The following is a 20,759-nucleotide window of genomic DNA, read 5'->3' on the forward strand; positions in this document are numbered from 1 at the left end:
TCCCCAATCAGGGGTATGCAGGAGGCGGTCAACTGATGTTCTCTCTCATCGATGTTTCTCTCTCTCTCTCCCTCTCCCTTCCTTTCTCTCTAAAATCAATAAAGAAACAGTATTTAAAAAAAAAAAAATAGCAGAGAATAGGCTAGGAAACATTAAATGAAATAGCCATAAAACAAACAGCAGAGAACATCTTTTTTTTTTTGTATCCTCACCCAAGGACATTTTTTCATTTTTTGTTCAGATAGAGTGGGAGGGAGAGAGAGAGAGAAATATCGACGTGAAAGGTACACATCAAGTGGCTGCCACCCACATGACCCAACCAGGGCCGGGGACAAACTGTAATCGAGATACGTGCCCTTAGCGGGAACCGAACCCATGTCTCTCTGGACCACAGGCTGATGCTCTAACTGCTGAGCAAAACCTGCCAGGGCGAGAACATCTTTTTTTTTTTTTTAGTGTTAACAGTATGACAGATGTCCCCCATTTCCCCCACTTTGTCCCCCCTCCACCCAACCCCCCACCCCACCCCAGTCCTTCACCACACTATTATCTGTGTCTATGGGCTACACATATATGCATATATGGTAGAGAACATCTCGAGTGATACAAATAGCAGAAAGGGAGAGAAAAGAAAAACAACTACATGGAATTATATAGGAGGTTAGGAAGATCAGTGGAATATAAAAATTTAATTCCAAAGAAGAAAAGAAAGGACAAGAGTGAGATTCACATGTCTGATGGACAGAAGGGAAAAAAAGGGGGTCCTGGGGTGGCTTTATCTATAAAAGTATATAAGGATATGACAACAAATGGTTTTAGAGGCATTAATAGCAAGCCTGTCGGGTTACCCTTTGAATATTCTAAAGTAAATAATATAGCTACAACATTCTGATTTTTTAAAGCACCAGTTACAAATATTTTCATTGTTGATATAATTTTAAGAACAATGTTACTATTTTGACATTGGATCAAAACCCAGTATCTCACTGCCCTGGCCGGTTTTGCTCAGTGGTTAGAGCCTCGGACCAGAGACTAAAGGGTCTAGGGTTTGATTCCTGGTCAAGGTCACATACCCGGGTTGTAGGTTCGATCCCCAGCCCCAGTCAGGGTTTGAGAGACAAACAATCAATGTGACTCTCTCACATCCATGTTTATCTCCCTCCCTCTCTTCCTCTCTCTCTAAAAATCAATGAAAAAATATCCTCAGGTGAGGATTAACAACAAAAAGAAAACAATGTTTCACTCAATCTGTCTACTCAATCACACATTTGTTTAAGACTCAACTTGTCTACTGAAAACAGAGACCAGGGGATTCAAGACTGATGACAGGGTAGATGAATCTTGGTTGTTGTTATTCTAGTGGTGAACAGAATAGGTTCTGCCTTGAGCCAAACTAAAGCAGAGGGAAGAAGATAGTTTCCCATGTCTTCCTCTCCTTATTGTTCTCATCAAGGATGCATTTCCAAGTGCTCCCCTCCACTTATTCCTTGAATGGAGGTGCTTTGCTATTTTAGTCTCTACACAAAATATGTACTACATTTTTTTCATATATTACAGAAATGGTTCATCCTCCAAAACATTAGATATTTTATAACTCCCTAAGGCATTGCATAACTTACTCTAAGACAGCTGACTCTTCAGAACATCTGCATATTAGTCATATTCTCACAAATTTCAGATACTCTGGAAAAGTATTCTCTTGATAATGTCCCAAACTAAGACATTCCACTTTCTAAAATTCGACATGGTGCATCTGTCAGCAAGGCTGCTGGAAAGGTCCAAGTGCCAGCAGTGTGGCTGTTCCCCATCTTACCTCACAGTTTGCACCTCTCTTGAGAAAACGGGTCCCGGCAAACTTACTGGATCGTCTAGCTATTAGAGTGACATACACTGGTCGTCCATAGATCAACAGTTCTTAGAAATTAAGTTAAAGCTGTTCAGTATTCATGACTGTCACACCAAACCAAGTGAATCATTATACCTTAAATGCACATTTAACTACAACTTGTTGACTGGGTTAATACCAAAAAGCTCCACCCAAGAAAAAAGAGCATTGAGTTCAACTGTTCTTCCTAATTGTGCAGGTATTTAAGGGAAAAACAGACTTGCTTAAGGTGTGGTTTCTAAGAATTTCGGAGGAAATGGTAACCAGGCTGTAGGGATACTGGCCTAGGGAAGACCTAGTCTGTCCTTTTAGCCAGCTAAAGCATGTAAACAGGTACAACTAATCCTTCCTTCGTCTTTAGAGACCAGCCACCTCTCAAAGAAAGCACATGCCACTTGACAGGATACTTAAATTATGACGCAATATACAATACTGAGGGGAAGGCATGAGGATGAAAGCAATCCAAAGCTGTCACCTAACTGCAAAAACTGAACTGAAGAAAGATTTCAACACAGCTAGAAATTAAATGAAAGAAAAAAAGTAGTTATAAAATTGAATTCATCAGTTTAATCCAAGGCTACTTCTATTTAATCTATCATACTCTTTCCAATCAGGCCTTCATTACTCATTACCTTATACCTGAACCACTGTGATTTTTTCCCTCACTCATGTCCTTTGTTCTAGTCTCGTTTCACTTAACTGAGCTTGAAAATGACTGTCAACTCAAGTTTCCTAAGTACTACTTTGTACATCACATTCTCGAAAAAATAAATTTTTTTTCCAAAAGTTCTAGCGCCAAACCCAAAGTCCTTAGCCTGACCACCAAAGCAATCTGGTGACTGGCAATCTGACTCCCCCCCACCCAGCTCCGTCCCGCTACACTGTACCTCCCAGGGTTTTAAACACAAGCCACAAGAACACTCTCAAGAACTTCACCTCTACACTCATGGTACTTCCCCAGCCCATGATCTCCCTCCCTGCTCTCTGCTAAGGCCTGACTTTTGTTTAGGGTCCAGGTCAAGTTTGACTTTTCCTATGAGCCTGCCCCACCCTCCCCACCTGTCAGTGTTTCTGCTCCCTTTCTCAGGGAAGAATATTTATCACCTATATAATTTATGATGCACACAGCATTTGCTTCCTTGATTTTTTTTTTTTTTTTTATCTTTCTGCATACGTAACAGATCTGTTCAAATGATTTGCAATCTTTTATATTTTTACTACATGGTATCATGGGTGAATTCGCCTGTTAGGCACATAGTGTGATAATTATAATCTTGTAATTCATAGATAGCTTGCTACAAAAATTGGTGCAGCGTAAGTTTAATAATACATTATCTTAATTTTTTAAAAAAGGATACTTGACTGCCCACAGAACCCGTGAATAATATACAACAGCCAGTCACGATGCACAGTATCCTTAATTATAGCCAGAAGTTCACCATTCCACACATACTTCATATAAGGCTCACCACAGATCCCAAATACACCTGAAAAACAAAAGTTGGTATCAAAAAGATAGAGAAATTGGTTGACATCCAACTCATTTTTAAGACCTTAAGCTTCTGTTTTTAACTTCAAAATAAGATGCCTGATTAACAGCATTGCCATTTCAGGGAATATAATACATATTACTGTCAATGTGTTCATACTACACAAAGTCAAAGAAAAAAAACACAATTTCTGATTTGTGAGTTTTTAACCTGAGAGAAAAGAAAATAACAGGGAAAACAAGGACATGTACAAATACATGAACAAGGCTGACAGGCAGCACTGAGCAGTTTGGGAGCACCGCTCGGGTCAGAGTGCCTGGGTCCAAATCCTGACTCTGCCTCTCATCATCAAGGTGACAGGTGTGACCAAGAGTGTTACTTGCTACCTCAGTGCCCACTTTCTCACCTGTACCTATATCATGTGGCTCTTGTAAAGATGAACTAAGCTGATAATGCACACGAAGTGCTTAAAACAGGTTCGGTGCCTTAGCGATACTTCCATAGTGGTAGTTATTATATCAGGCTTTTTCTATGTGAAGAAATTAGTTTTATCAAACACAATTTCAGCATATTGAGATACATTTATTGAACATCAATGAATTTTACATAAGTTATATAAAGTGTAAAATAATAAATAAGTATATTTATAAGATAATGCTTTAAAAAATTGTGACAGTTCTGGATAGCAGACAATCAACACTATTTTTCTTCTCAAAACATGATATACCAAGAGTATTTGTATACTATGACGAATACACTTGTTTTAATGCATTACACAGAACATGTAGAGACATGGATTGGAGTCCTGTCTTTGCCACTCTGTGACCTTTGGCAAGTTACTTAACATCTCTGAACCTCAATTTGCCAAATTGTAAAATGATGATACTATAACTACTCACCTCAGAGATACTGTTCAGATTAAATAAAATAATATATGCTGACTAATACATTACTTGAGACAGCAGAGACTTTTAAACATGTATCATTTTCCTTTTCTACCTATCCCCATAGCTTCTACCCTCACTCTCTGCTTACTATTAGTTTCCTCGTGTGGTAGGAAAATAATGATCCCCCATGTCTATGTCCTAATCACCAGAACCTGTGAATGTGTTACATCACACAGCAAAAAGGAATTCAACTGCAGATGGAATTAGGTTGCTAATCAGATGACCCTGAGATGGGGAGATTATTTTGGATTATCCAGGTAGGTCCAATGTAATCAGTCCTTATAAATGAAAGAGAAAAACAGAAGTGTCATAATAATGTAACATAAAAAAAACCTTGGCTGCCCACTATGGCTTTGACGATGGAAGGGGCCATGAGTCAGGAAATGCAGGCAGCCTCTAGAAGGTGGAAAGGCAAGAAAACCAATTTCCCCTTGAGTTTTCAAGCAAAGAATGCAGCCCTGCCGACACCCAAATTTTAATCCACTGAGAATTATTTTGGACTTCTGACTTCCATAAGATAATAAATTTGTATAGTTCTAAGTCATTATGTTTTCAGTAATGTGTTATAGCAGCTATACACACCTAATACACACTGTTATTCATATCTATCAAGAAGAATTGCTCTAGAGATAGTAAAGATTAAGTGGCTGCAGAGATTTAATTCAGATCCCAAAATATATATTCAAATTTTTACTTAGGAAGACACATAGTGCAAATTTAATACTACTTCTAGCTTTTCTATTACTAAGGATGATATTTAGAAGAAATGATGCAAGCAAATATTCAGGCATATTACTTTACTCTCCACCTGTCTCTAGTAGTACAGGTTACAGTTCACATATCTGAGTCAGGGCAAAAGTATGTGATCTGGATGTTCTGGAGTAAGGAGGGTGCACTGGGTTTGATCTTACCTCAAGTGATAGTCGATCAAATAAACTAACAGGAGTTAAGGGCAATGACAGAAATGGCATTTAGTGTTAGTAATAGTCTAAGTCTTCTTAGAATAGACCAGAACCTTTGGCAAAATGCTCATAGAGCACAGCCTCTTCTTGAGGGTCCTGCAAGGATGAACTTTCTAGAACTTTACATTACATTCTACCTCCTACACCCACATCTTCATCAGTATCACTTAAGCCACTTAGAGAGAAACAAACAAGACACTAATGACGCCCTGGCCGGTTTGGCTCAGCGGTTAGAGCATCGGCCTGCGGTCCGGAGAGACCCGGGTTCGGTTCCCGCTAAGGGCACGTACTTTGGTTGCAGTTTGTCCCCGGCCCTGGTTGGTCGTGCGGTGGCAGCCACTCGATGTGTCCCTTCACGTCGATGTTTCTCTCTCTCTGTCTCTTCCTCTCTCTCCCTCCCACTCTATCTGAACAAAAAATGGAAAAATGTCCTCGGGTGAGGATAAAAAAAAAAAAAGACACTAATGACTTACTACATTTCCACAGTAAGTCCAATTCAGCTAAACTGTCTTAACTTTGAGGTTGAAATGATTCCTTCACAACATTCACTTTAGCAATGCCTCTGGTTTTAGAGATCTAGACCAACTCAAAAATCTAGGGATAAAGCTACTGATTCTGTTGTGTGACTGTTTAGTCCCAAATCTCCAGGGTTACCCTAGACTAGTCACACAATGCTCCTGCAGTGATCCTGACAGAGCAAGGCCTATGAGGGACCAGTGGGTCAAGGGGGGACCAAAGTACACATAGCCTCTGACACGCTGCACTTGTTGCTCTGGACACCGGTCATGTGATCTTAATTTCGGCCCTCAGGTCTTTATTTCTTTAAAAATATATTATACCGCCCAGCCAGTGTGGCTCAGTGGTTGAGTGTCGACCCATGCACCAAGAGGTTGCCAGTTCGATTCCCGGTCAGGGCACATGCCCAGGTTGTGCGTCCGATCCCCAGTGGGGGGCATGCAGGAGGTGGCCAATCAATGTTCTCTCTCATCCATGTTTCTGTCTCATCGATGCTTCTCTCTCTCTCTCTCTTCCTTCCTTTCCTCTCTCTAACATTAGTAAAGAAAAAAAAAATTTTTTTTTAAGTATAGTATACCAATTAAACAGTTTTTGTGAGGATTAGGGAATTTGTATGTAAATATCTAAGACGCAACAGAGCACCCATGGTAATCTTTTTTCTAAAATTCAGCTCATATTGAACTGGTGACCATGAAAAAAATAAATAAATAAGGTGGTAGGATGTATTCTCCAATATTTAAAAATGAAATTCCTATTTTAACTTCTCTAAAGTGTAGACCTGAATAAATTCCATAAAAAGCACATAAAAATTTGCTATGAAATGTCACCATATAATTTTCTGGCTGGCCCACAGAATCACCTGGTGATTAATGAACTCTGTAAAAATGAATTGGCCAAGTTCATATATCTGAAAGAACCTCATGTAAGGACAAAGAGCAACAAGGAATGGAAATATATGAGGGAAATATGAGTGGATTTAATGAGATGCCATTTCATGGATGCCACAGTAAGATACAGTAAATGTGTTAAAAATCACCTACCACTTCCACCCTGTGTAATTAATCCTTCATCTTCAAAGATGTCAAAACTCTCCGGGCGAGTCTGGGTTGTTTCTGACTTTAACATCTCCAAGGGCATTCGCAAGACAGTGAGATTATACTGAAGTGAGTGGGATAAATCATAGCTGTAACTGAGAACAGAACTGAAAGTGAATAAGAATTACAAAAGCAAAACATATTTCCCAGTCTTGGCTACCATATGGAATTAAAAGGTGTGAACTTAGCAACTGTTAAGTTAACTAAATTACTTAGCAACTGTTACTTTACCTAAAAGCAATGTTGTTCAAATGAGCACTGTAAAACATAATAAACCATAAATATAACTGGAAATTTAAAAATCACTGCATGATCAAACAACAAGTGCTGGTGAGGGTGTGGAGAAAAGGGGACTCTAGTACACTGCTGGTGGGAATGTACACTGGTGCTACCACTATGGAAAACACTATGGTGTTACCTCAAAAAATTAAAAATTGAATTGCCATTTGACCCAGTGATCCCACTTGTAGGAATATACTCTAAGAAGCCTGAAACACCAATCAGAAAGAATATATGTACCCCTATGTTCATAGCAGCACTATTTACAATAGCTAAGATCTGGAAACAACCTAAGTGTCCATCAGTAGATGAGTGGATAAAAAAGCTGTGGTACATGTACACAATGGAGTACTATACAGCTAAAAAAGGAAGATGTCTTATCCTTTGAGATGACATGGAGGGACCTGGAGAGTATTATGCTAAGCGAAACAAGCCAAGCAGAGAAAGACAAATATCACATGATCTCACTTATTTGTGGAATATAATGAACTAAACAAACTGATGAACAAAATCGACTCAGAGACATAGAGGTGGTGTACAGATTGACAAACCTCAGAAGAGCAGGTGTTGGGGGGGGGGTAAACCACAGAACCTACATGCATTTATGTATAACCAATGGACATAGACAACAAAGCCGGAGATGGAGTGGTGAGGATGGGGAGGAGGGTGTCAATGGGGGAAAAAGGAGACACATCTGTAACATCTGTAACAAAAACAAATTAATAAAAATAATTTTTAAAAATTAAATTAAATAAATAAAAATAAAAATCACTGCATGAGTTTGGCATTTGCATGGTTAGAAATACACAATGCAATGTGAGTAACCTATACTCATTGATGTGTTATGTGCATTCTTTGCTTCACACTGAAATCAATCTAACTTCACGGCCTTATACAAAGGTGTCACACTTCTCTCGTGTATCTGAATGGAGTTCTATCGACGTTACAATTTCCACTGCAACAGTGCATGGTCTGTATTCCAGTTTAACTATGAACAAAAATAATTGTATGAATTATTAATGGAAGTACCATAACTGACTTTGTCATAAAACGGGAATAAGAATATAACTTAAACCATTACAGTGAGACGTTTTAGGAAGTGACAGCCACCCAAGTAATTATAACAGTCTGAACAGTCTGTGCAAATAAAATTTGGCCTTTGAGCCAAAAGAAATCTTTTAAATTCTGATTTAATATAACTAACAATTTTTATGAATATCTCTAGCTATATATATTTTAGCACAGAATTTCATAAATCATCTAGACTTCTTTACATTTGTACATTTGTACAAATTCATAAAATATTTTATTATTATTTTAAGATGGTTACAATTCTGTCTGGAGACACACATTATTTCAATTATTATTTATTCATGTAATTTGGCTGAAATTTATTTGTTTCATCTGTGAAATTCAATTTTACCATACTTGCTTGATGATAGAGCAATTGATTTTACTCAATCTATGTGAGCCACATAGATAAAAACTGTTGGTTTTTCAATCTCATTTACAAGAACATCAGAAAAAATTAAAATACTTTGGAATAAATTAAACCAAGGAGGTAAAAGCTCTCTATGCTAAAAATTATGACATTGATGGAATAAATTAAAGAAGACATAAACAAAAGGAAAGATATTCTGTGTTCATGAAACAGAAGAATTGATATTGTTTAAATGCCCATATTACTCAAAGACAGGTATAGATTCAGTGCAATCCCTATCAAAATTCAATGGTATTTTTCATAGAAATTTTTAAAAAATTCCAAACTTCATATGGAATCACAAAAGACCCGTAATAGCCAAAGCAATCTGGAGGAACAAAGCTGGAGACATCACACTTCCCGATTTAAACTTTATTATAAAGTTAAAAAAAAAAAAAAAGTGATAGCATTCAAAACAGTATGATACTAGCATAAAAAGACTCACAGACCAATGAAACAGAATTGAAAGCCCAGAAATAAATCTACTCATATACATCCAACTACTATCTGACAAGGGAACCAAAAAGATGCAATGGGGAAAGGATACTCTTGTGGTGATGGGAAAACTGGATAACCCCCTGCAGAAGAATAAAAGTAGACTCCTGCTTACACCACTCACAAAAATTAACTCAAAATGGATTGAAGACTTAAATGTAAGACCCCAAACTATAAAACTACTAAAAGAAAACATAGGTGAAAAGCTCCTTGATATTTGGCAAAGATTTTTTGGAAATAACACCAAAAACATAAGCAACAAAAGCAAAAATAAGTGAACCTACATTAAACTGAAAAACTCTACACAGAAGAAACAGTCAGCAAAATAAAAAGGCAACTTTGGAATAGGAGAAAGTATCTGCAAACCATCTATTTGATAAGGGATTAATATCCAAAATATACAAGGAACTCAAACAATTCAATAGCAAAAAAATAAGCAATCCAATTAAAACATGGGCAAAATGGGCAAAGGATCTGAATAGACTTGAATAGACAAAACATAGAAATGGCTAACAAATTCATGAAAACATTTCAACATCACATTAGGGAAGAACAAATTAAAACTATAATGAGATATCACCTCACACCTCTTAGAATGGCTACTATTAAAAAAAAAAAAAAACAAGAAACAAGTATTGGCAAGAATGTTAAAGGAACACTTTGCACTGTTGGTGGGAATGTAAACTGGTATGGCCACTGTAGAAAACAGTATGGAGATTCTTCAAAAAATTAAATGTAGAACTACCACATGATCCAGCAATCCCATTTCTGGGCATATATACAAAGGAAATGAAGTTACTATCTCAGAGATATCTGCACCTCCATATTCATTGCAAGATTATTTGCAATAGCCAAGATGTGGAAACAACCTAAGAGTCCATCACCAAATTAATATATAAAGATGTGAACACACACACACGTGCATGCATGCATAATGTGAGATTATTCAGCTATAAAAAAATCTTGCCTTTTGTAGCATCATGAATGGATCTTGACAGCATTATGCAAAGTGAAATAAGTCAGACAGAGAAAGACGAATACTGTATGTTCTCACTTGTATTCAGAATCTAAAAAAACAAACTACAGACAGTAGAACTATAGTTGCCAGGAGTGGGGATTGGGGTTTGGGGGTGGAAATGGGAGATGTTTGTCCAAGTGTAAAAACTCCCATCTATACGATAAAATCTGGGGATCTAATGTATAGCATGGTAACTATAATTAACAATACTGAACTATATACTTGAAATTTGTTAAGAGAGTAATTTAAATGTTACCCCCCACACACAAAAATCAAAATTATGTGGGGGGTAACAGGTGTTAACTAACCTTATTGTGGTAATCATTTTGTAGTAAATACATGTATGTAATCATCACGTTGTATACTTTGAACTTACCTGTCATATGTCAGTAAAAACTCAATGAAGCTGGCAGAAGTTTTTTTACTTGTAACTGTCAATTCTTCCTATTTAAAACAATTGTTTTATTCTAGCTGAATCATAAGAATGTAGTAGAGTGTTTTTTAAAGCTTACTTATGAAACAAAAACTTTAGCCTGTATATTTTTACTTATGGAATGACTTGATCAGAAGTCAAAATGGGCATGCAGACAAAGCTGAAGAACAGGAAGCAAGAGAAGACTATTTCTAACAGTACCACCAAACTTCAGAATTAACTCACAGATGCTACAAACATAAAATTAGCAATAAAGACTGAAAGCTGATGACTGAGACAAATACAATGGAAATGTATATTCAATAAACATTTGTGAAAGTGAAAAATACTTCTTTAGGAGTCCTTCACTACATAGTGTTACTGTTAAAATAATTAACTTCCTTCAGAGTTTCACATCGATGAAGACATAGTCCACTCTGTATAGTAGATATGTTTTTTTTTTTCTTCAGAAGTAAATGGTTAATTATATTAAGAATTTAAAAATAAGTTTAGCCCTGGACAGTTTGGCTCAGTGGTTGGAGCGTCAGTCTGTGGACCAGAGTCCCGGGTTCGGTTACCGCTAGGGGCACGTACCAAAAAAAATAAAAAATAAAAATAAGTTTAAAATAATGCAAATTATCCCATCAGTATAAAACACCAATAGCTACAACACTGTAGGTCTTCTTTTAGTCCCTGTAATCAAGTCCTTATTGGTGCACGCTATTTTATGTTCTACTTTTTAGTTTTCACATTATAGCTGATAGAATTTTCCATTTCGCACAACTCTGTATCTATTTGGCCTACATATTGGTCACATCAGTGGTGGTATAATACTCTGTCATGTTGCTCTACTATAATTTACTTGCCTGCTATTCAATCATCAATATTTGGGTCGTCCCTGTGATGACAGGTTTGCCTGTTTGGGCTATGCTAAATAGAAACTACAACTGTCTCTACAGATAGGGATTAATATTTTCTCTCCTGGCTTATTTCCTTAGAATACATTTTCATATATACTCAACGCTATATTCCGCTCCAGAAAAAGTATTCCTTTACAATGCCATTAGCAGTACGTTGGTATTACAACAGTTCTTCTGTTTTGAATTTATTTTTACCTAATTTTACTAAATTGGTAACTAAAACCTGAAATGTATAATTGTTAGAACTCTGTATTAGCAATTGAATGCAAATTCATTTTTAATTCAAAATTATAAAATAAAAATATTTCATTAAAATCCCATCTAAAACAAAATTGATTTTTTTTTTAATCCTCACCCGAGGACATCTTTCCATTTTTTGTACAGATAGAGTGGGAGGGAGAGAGAGTAAGAGAGAGAGAGAAACATTGACATGAAAGGGACACATTGAATGGCTGCCACCCACACGACCAACCAGGGCTGGGGACAAACTGCAACCAAGGTACGCGCCCCTAGCGGGAACCGAACCCAGGTCTCTCTGGACCGCAGGCCGACGCTCTAACCACTGAGCCAACCCGGCCAGGGCCAAAATTGATTTTTATAGTGAGAATAATTAACCTTTAATTTGTCCATTCAAATACCAATTTTTTAACAGAAGGAAATACCTGTATCATTGCAGTCTTAGATGAAATAATTTGGCTATTTAGAAAAAATAAAAAATAGAGGAAGTTCTAATGTGTCCTCTGATTCTGTTTTTACCTCCTGGAAAATAATATAAACATTTAAGTGGCTGATAGGAGAAAAACCAAGCTCAAGCTTACCTGAAGTAAAAATTGCTAGATAGGTCTACATTTTGAAATATTCGTAGATACCTAAAAAAAAAAAAAAAAAAATCAAAGCATATTACTATAATTTTTTCATGGCTTAACATATACTCAAATATACATTTATGTTTGTAAATTCACTCATTAAAATTGAGGAATCCGTACCGGAATAAGGATTTCATCTGACACAATTTCTAAGTCTGTTGATCATCCCTTCAGAGACTCCTAACCTGACAGTTTGACCATTTCCTCATCACTGATTGTGCCACAGAAGGAAAGTCATGCGCTTGCAGGGGACACTTAGACTTGGGGCAAGGCAGGAGTAAATAAGTGTTTTTGTTTTTACAGCATGCTTCATAAATGCTTTGAGGTTGGAGACAGGAAGAATAACTAAAATATAATAACCAAAATTTTTGTGAATCAGCATAATTTTAAATTGCAAAGTGTTTTAAATTGAAAAAAAATTTTACAGGAAAAAAATATCCACATATCTACTATTCAGCATTAAGAAATGTTAACATTTTTTTCATATTCATTTTAACTTTTTAGACATTTGATCACAAATGGGTATTGAAACAGTCAAATACAGTTTCTACAAATAAGATAATCATATTTTTTTCAAACAATATTTTAATGTGGTAAATTATTCTAGCAAATTTTCTAATGTTGATACAACTATGTATTACACTCAGGGGTAGGGCACCTTTTTTCTGCCAAAACTAAATTATCAACTTAAAAATTAGCCTGCTATATTTGGTCAGGCTAATCTGGTGAGGCGTGTGATGTTAGCTGGTATTGATTCCGAGGGCCTTATATGGCCCTCAGGCCAAACATTCCCCACCCCTGTACCTCTACTTGTCATTATATATGAAATGTTTGTATGAACTGTATGTATGAAATAGCACTGTATTTTACTTTCTAATATTTACCAAATATTTTAACTTAAATACATTACTGGATTATATCATTTTATAAGTCTTGCCCTGGCCGGTTTGGCTCAGCAGTTAGAGCGTCAGCCTGTGGTCCAGAGAGACCAGGGTTCAGTTCCCGATAAGGACGTGTACCTCGGTTGCGGTTTGTCCCAGCCCTGGTTGGTCGTGGTGGCAGCCACTCGATGTGTCCCTGGTGGCAGCCACTCGATGTTTCTCTCTCTCTCTCTTCCTCTCTCTCCCTCCCACTCTACCCGAACAAAAAATGAAAGAATGTCCTCGGGTGAGGATTAAAAAAAAAAAAGTGTTACCTAGCTAGTAATAGTACTTCAGCCTACCTATAGCATGTTATTAATACAATTGTATCTTATTCTAGATAATGTCTATTTGGAACAGAGTATTTCACTCTTTAAAGATAGTCAAATCACTATATAGAACAACATAGTTTGTGTTACTATTCATAGCTAAAGAATCATAAAGGTGGGTTTATAAATAATTTAGACCTCTTCAACTTTTCCCATCCCTTGGATTCATATGCACTAGTATAGCTGAGTCACTTTAATCAATATCCTATGCCGGCCTTTGTAAGCTATGTGGGATACCAATTTACTCTACCTGGTAAATTCTACTTACCTTCATCTGAAACAAATTATTTTTTAACAACCCCACTTCCAAATATCATCAAAGACAATGTCACAAGAGTCCAGAAAGCTACTATATAAAGGGTCTTTTAGGGAGCCACACCATCTTTAAAGTGTGGTTCATGTATCTAGGACAACACTATAAAAGTACAGAGTGTAATGAAAATCTATTGTTACCATCTCTAAGAACGTGTAAGCATGGCTAACTTTCTTCCATTTAACTTTTACATTATATTTATAATAAATAAATTTACTTATTAAAATAAAGCAATTCTATTCTTTTCCTCATCAAATTATTAGTAGCCTTTTCCCAAATTACCAAGGCTCCAATAATTTCCAAAAAAATTTTTTTCAAGATTTCAAAAAAACTGGGGAGGGGGAAATAGCACAGTGAATACCAGTATGCCCTTCAGACCTTCATCTGGATTCACTGTTAAATCTCTCTCCTTGCACGCACCTCGGTTGCAGTTTGTCCCCCGCCCTGGTTGGTTGTGCGGGTGGCAGCCACTCGATGTGTCCCTTCACATCGATGTTTCTCTCTCTCTTCCTCTCTCTCCCTCCTGCTCTATCTGATCAAAATATGGAAAAATGGCCTCGGGTGAGGATAAAAAAAAAAAAATCTCTCTCCTTAAACAAACACATATACATTCTTACTAAGTGGCAGACATGATGACACCTCACTCCTAAATATTTTAGGATATATTTATTATAACAAAAACAATCTCCTAAATAACCACAATATCATTATTAAAATTTAATGTTGATTTAAATTTTGCCTAGTCTATAATCCACATACAAAGTATCCCAATAAAGACCTTACAATTCTGTGTGTGTACATGCACATGCATTCATGCACACGTTTTAATTCAGAATTCAACAGAAATTCTATTGTTGTATTTGGTTGTCATGTCTGTTCTAAATCCTAAACAGTCCTCTGGCTTTTTCTGTCTTTGATGACATGGACATTTTTGAAGAGCCAAACCAGTTGTCTTACAAAATGTCCCACAATATGGATTTGTTTGATTATTTCCTCATGCTTAGAATCAAGTGAAATATTTTAAGCAAGAAAACTATACAGGTAATCGGTGTCCTTCTCATTGGTTCACATTAAGAGGCAAATAATGTCAGTTTTGTTTCATTATTGGTAATGCTAAGTTTGATCATTTGATTAAGTATGTTTGCCATTTTATTCCTCTTACAAATAATAAAGAGATTCATATAGTATATGTTGAGAGTGAGTGAATATTTTGTTTCTCGATAATAAACTCTCTTCTAATGGTTTCAACAGCCACTGTCTATCCTCACCTAATCAATTGTTATAATGGAGGTTTTTCATAGTCCTTGAACAAAAGTTGGAGAATTCTGAGACAGTATTTTACATTTTTAACATAACATTTATAATCTTTTGATCATATTTTGTTTTCTAATCGATCTACCACATTAAAAAATATAGTAGTTACCACCAGCACATACCTAGCTTCATCAGGATGAGTAATTCGTACAGAATCATTGGGTATATAGATCATGTTTGTATCTTCAATCTTATATATTGCATGACCTCCAATATCTGCCATCTTCCTCCTTTTAGTTATTAACACAATATAATAGCCTTCTAAAAACCTGACAAAACCTACAAAAGAGAGAAGTATGTTTCCTAAACATATCAATGCTTTTAGATACACATTTAAAAGGCAAAATAATTTTGACACATTTCCTACTTTATTCCACTCTTTGATTTATTGCCATACAAATTTTCAGTCATCTTAGAATTATTCTCTAGAAATATCTATAAGAACATTTATCTCACTTAAAAATCTTATTCTAGACAATTTTATTTAATTAATTTACCCTTTTATTTTTACTCTCATTCCAAATAGGACTGAGGTGCTGTAAGCAAAAATATATACAAGATTAAGAGGAGCTGTTGTTCAATGGGTATAGAGTTTCAGGTTTGCAAGATGAAAAGTTCTAGAAAACTATTGCACAAGGAACATATAGTTAATACCACTGTACTTTACACTTAAAAATGGCTAAGATTCAGAAAAAGACAAATACCACATGATCTCACTTATATATGGAATATAATGAACATAACAGTCTGAGGAATATGGTAGACCCAGAAACATGGAAGTAGGGCACAGACTGACATCCCTCAGAAGAGGGCATGGGGGGTGGGAAGAGATAAACCACAGAACTTATATGCATGTATGCATGACCAATGGACATGGACAACAAAGCCGGGGATGGGGCGGAGGGATGGGGAGGAGGGTGCCAATGGGGTAAAAAAGGAAAAACATCTGTAACAAAAAATAATTAAAAAATTTTAAAAAAATGGCTAAGATTCTAACATTTATATTATGTTTTCTACATATAAATATAAATCAATTATTAGTAAAAATATTTAAAAACAAAAATCATGTAAGTTCTTAGAAACTTGTGGTACTGTGCTAACATGTACTGTGAATCTCATGGGGGATAAACATTAAGCACCTCCCTATATTTGTTTAATCATGAAATTTATTCCCCTTTTTCTAAAAAAGAATTTAGCCAATGGATAAATGTTCTGAGAAACATACTTTAAAATATGTTGCTCAAAAGTACAAACTTCACTAACTCTTGATTGATAACTACAGGCAAAATCCAACTTGAACCAGTTTTTAATAAAGGAATTAATATCAAGACTACTGAGGTGATCCATGACACCAATTGGCAACCAATATGATTGAGCCTCAGAAAAAAACTTAGTCAAGATGTATTTCTGAACATGTGCTCTATTCATCTCTCTCTCCACAGACCAGGCTCCTCCACTTGTCTGGATCACAGAGTGAGAAACACAGCTCCAAATAATTCCGGGCTTTACATCTAAAAAACTTCACTGGGAAAAAATAAATTTTCCATCAAGTTCAATTCCAGAATTCCTAGGGAAGAACTTGGATTGGCCCAATAGGGGTTGGGTGCCCAACCCTTGACCAATCAACTGTGGCCAAGGAATAAAGTCACGTTTCATTGGAAGCCATATATTTATACAATAACTAGGTGACTTAGATGGGGTAGGGGGAGGTCCCAGAAAAGTGATGGCATTGAGCAAATAAAACAATAAATAAAACAATATATCAGCCTTCATGCAATCGTCACAAATACCACTTCTGATAGCTAAGCTTTTTATGAATGTTGGAGCATTATAAAATTATATTGTACATTACATCATTGGAATATATGGTCTATATTGGTGATTTAAAAAAGATTATATGGCCCTGCCAGTGTGGCTCAGTGGATTGAGCATCATCCCATGGACTGAGCATCATCCCATGGACAGAGAGGTCCCAGTTTGATTCCCAGTCAGGGTACATGCCGAGGTTGTGGGATCAATCTCTGGTAGGAGGCATGCAGGAGGCAGTTGATCGATGTTTCTCATCACATGGATATTTCTAGCTCTCTCTTCCTTCCTCCCTCTCTCTAAAAAATCAATAAAAACATGTATTTTCAAAAAAAGAAAGGCTACATGTACTAATGTTCAGTAGGACTAAGTTACTATATAGTCTTGGTCAAAATTTTTTTGTCCCTTAGACATTTTGCTTTGGGAGTTAAAACTAAGTCTCTGGCTGGTGGTGGTGGTCAGGGCTCATTCCCAAAATAGAAACATGAGAAGCTCATCACAGAAGCAACCATAACTGATGAAAAAAAAGTTTTTAAGTGGCAGTTTCTGGAAATGATGTTCAACAAATGGAGAAACATTTATTCAAGAAAATCAACTAAATCTTGGTAAGAACAGCAGGTCTGTGGCATCTGAATCATAACCTGCTTTTCCCCACACTCCTCTTCCAGTTCAATGTGACAAAATATCCACTCCAGGCATAGTGCTCCCCCCTCTCTGCCCAGCTCTTAGTCTAGGGACATGGTTTCTGCTCAGGAGGTAGAGGCCACCAGAATTTCTCATCCCCTCCAACTCTGTGTTACAGAAGCTTGATTCCAGGTTAATATGGCTGAGATCTGGACTCCTTTCTTCTACCCAGCTCCTTCTCATAGAGTAGAAGGCTCTATCCCAACATGACTGGTCAAGAATATTGGGTCCCAATCCTCCTCACCTAGCTCACTCACAGGGCTAGTCAGATACAGTCACACACAGCTGACTTCCCATTAGAAACAATGGAGGCTAGACGGCTGTGGGATAACATAATCCAAAGCCCTGAAAGAAAAAACTGTAAACCAAGAATCTTATATCTAGCAGAAATATCTTTCAAAACCTTCTTGTGCACACACGTGCATATTCATTCTCTCTCTCTCTTCCTTTCCCTCTCCCTGTTTCTCTGTCTCCCTCTCAGAGTGTTATATCTATAAAGTCTGAGCTAGGATTTTAGTGCTATGAGTTTTTGCTCTAAAATTGACAAATGTCTATTATCTATGTCTTGTTATTCTCAGCTGACAAAAAAGGAAACTACTAACTGAATACATTAACATAAATGAGCTGAAATATATTGGAAAGATGCCTTAAGGAGTTTATGAATCATGTTACTGAGCAAATGTTATTAAAACAAGGAAAAATACTTATATTTTAGAGATCCACAAAGCACAAAGTGCATTTTTTAAAAAATGTTCCATTTTAAAGTCCTTTCCTTACCATAGAGACAAGACAAAAATTCCCTGACTATAGCTAAAGGACACAGAAATGTGAAGGGAAAAAAAAGCTGATGACAATCTCATTAAAAGCAAGTTCGGAAGTATTTATCCTTTTCAATGGATAAAACTTACAAAAGTAAGACTCTCGGAAGCATCATAAAAACACTCAAAAAGCATCTAATTGGGTTTAAGTAATAAATAGTTCTAAAATAAATGAGTTTCCCTTTTATTCTTGCTATATATTTATTTTTTATACAAAAAAACCTCTCTATAATAATTTCTTTCAACCTGCATTTCAACTGAATTTTATGTTTTTAGCTCTAGACTTATCACTACCTTTCCTTTTATACTTTAAATAAAGGAAAGTAAATATACTGCAAAAAGGATATACTTTTCTACTAGCACAAACGCTTTCACATATTATAGATGAGATCATTTTCTTCTTCCTTTTACTACCAATTGAAAATGTCACTCTCTCTTTAAAAGGTTCCTATCAAATATGTACAACCAACAATTAAAAGGCTTTAGTTTGGCACAGACATTTGCCAAGAGTCAGTCTATTCATCACTTTAGCACACTGAAAACCAGAATAAGTTTTTTCATCTTCATTCTATGTACTTCTGATCTCAGACCAATTTCATTGAGAACTTCCCAGAAGCCTAGATGAAAGTCATCATGCTAAAGTGATTTCCATCTCTCCAAGTAGGGAAGACTGTGGCATTTGAAACACCACCAAGCAAAGTATATTAAAAAGGACAGTATGAGAGGATGGAGTAGTATGGAGTTCTTGTGGCTAGAGAGGACAGTCCCCCCAAGCCCAACAACAGAAAAGAACGCACTATCCCATTTAGGAAGCTCATCAGGCCAGCTAGTCATTATTTTGAAAGCCTATATGGAGAGCAGCACTCTGGCAGAGAAGTTTGAAAAACTTTCACAAAGTACTTTGGGCCTTTGCACCACAGAGCCCTCAGGAACCAGTGATTCTCTAAACCAAATTATCTACTCCATAGATCAGACTTGGTTGTTACTTTTGGTGCTATCTTGGATTTATAATCAATTTCTAAGGGTATTTTTAAAAATAATAACTGAATCTATCACTTAGTCTGCTACAATAACACTTCTTATTCTACCACTCCCCTCCAACATACTAGCACCTTAAAAGAGTATCCTCTGGCAAATGATACAGGAAGAAAAAAGACATAGATTTGAGGCTATGTATCAAACAAGGCTGGGTGGGTTACAGAGCTAAGAGTAGTAAGTACTACGGACCACCAGCCACCAAATCCATTGATGTGCCCCAGGATCAGATAAAACAATTTTATAAAGGAATGCTCATGATACCATCTAATAGTTTCCCAAACCTCTTGATGACCATCAAATAACAACAAAGAAGGTCAGAAATGAGCATGGTAGCTGTAGCTATAGGACTGACTAATCCATGTCTAGGACCAGTGATGGTCCATAAACTTTCGGTACCAGCTCATAAAAAGACAAATAAACAAACTGAAAGTAAGGGTTTAGTAACTTTACAGCGATTTAAGATTGCCATCAAATCTGAGCACATGATTAATGAACTTGCCTCAAACAGGGCACAGCCTAGTTGGGTACAAATTACTAAGCTTGTGTGATGAGTCACATGTGGTCCAAGGTGCAGACAAGTTCTGCACGGTAGGATCATGTGTTGGTCTGTGACATCCTGGTGGAGAAAAATCTGGTCCTTTACTACAAAGAGTTGAGAAGTACTGCTCTAGATTCTTAAAGATTGTGAACTAAATTAACCATGATAACAATCCAAAACATTCCAGTGAAAATACTATTCACAAATAAAGAATACTGAAAGAAGTTAATGGAGAAAATACTGTAGCCCCCAGAATAGAAGACAACCATTCTAATCATTTCATACATGTATTATTTTGACAACCAGACTATAAAGTATTCAAAAATGAGCATTTTGTTTTGCTATTTCAATAGCCCTCATTATTTCTAAGATAGTACTAGATGAATCATAGATTTTTATTAACTCCTTGTTTATTCTTCATTGATTCTAAGCTTAATTTGCACGGTTGAACTATAATACATAAAATGCATTTCTATAAAAATAATAAATGCTTACTGAGTAGATTACTGCTACTGGTAGGTCAGTCTTTTAGTGACTTCATCAGCCAGAAACAGTCTCAAAAGTGAAAGGCCTCTAATTGCAAAAGAAGCAACTACCACAACATCTAAGAATGTCACCTTCAAAGGAAACATGGA

The 20,759-nt window shown here is 36.3% G+C and overlaps 1 protein-coding gene across 5 annotated transcripts in view; it reads right to left on the reverse strand.

The window, feature by feature from the left end:
• The window catches only part of FIG4 (FIG4 phosphoinositide 5-phosphatase), a 118,104-nt gene that overhangs the window by 77,590 nt on the left and 19,755 nt on the right, over positions 1-20,759 (reverse strand). For 2 of the 5 annotated variants that reach the window (XM_036248238.1, XM_036248237.1), the window contains exons 4-8: positions 15,363-15,519; positions 12,317-12,367; positions 6,841-6,989; positions 3,244-3,372; positions 1,814-1,914 (exon numbers count right to left, since the gene is read on the reverse strand). In XM_036248238.1, coding sequence (XP_036104131.1) covers positions 1,814-1,914; positions 3,244-3,372; positions 6,841-6,989; positions 12,317-12,367; positions 15,363-15,519 — 587 coding nt within the window. Of the gene's footprint in view, positions 1-1,813; positions 1,915-3,243; positions 3,373-6,840; positions 7,002-12,316; positions 12,368-15,362; positions 15,520-17,974; positions 18,071-20,759 lie in introns of those variants that run through there. The other 3 variants (XM_036248236.1, XM_036248239.1, XM_036248240.1) reach the window with 2 other exon arrangements.

The sequence above is a fragment of the Molossus molossus genome, unplaced genomic scaffold (assembly GCF_014108415.1).
Source record: "Molossus molossus isolate mMolMol1 unplaced genomic scaffold, mMolMol1.p scaffold_m16_p_8, whole genome shotgun sequence".
Taxonomy (NCBI): Eukaryota; Metazoa; Chordata; class Mammalia; order Chiroptera; family Molossidae; genus Molossus; species Molossus molossus.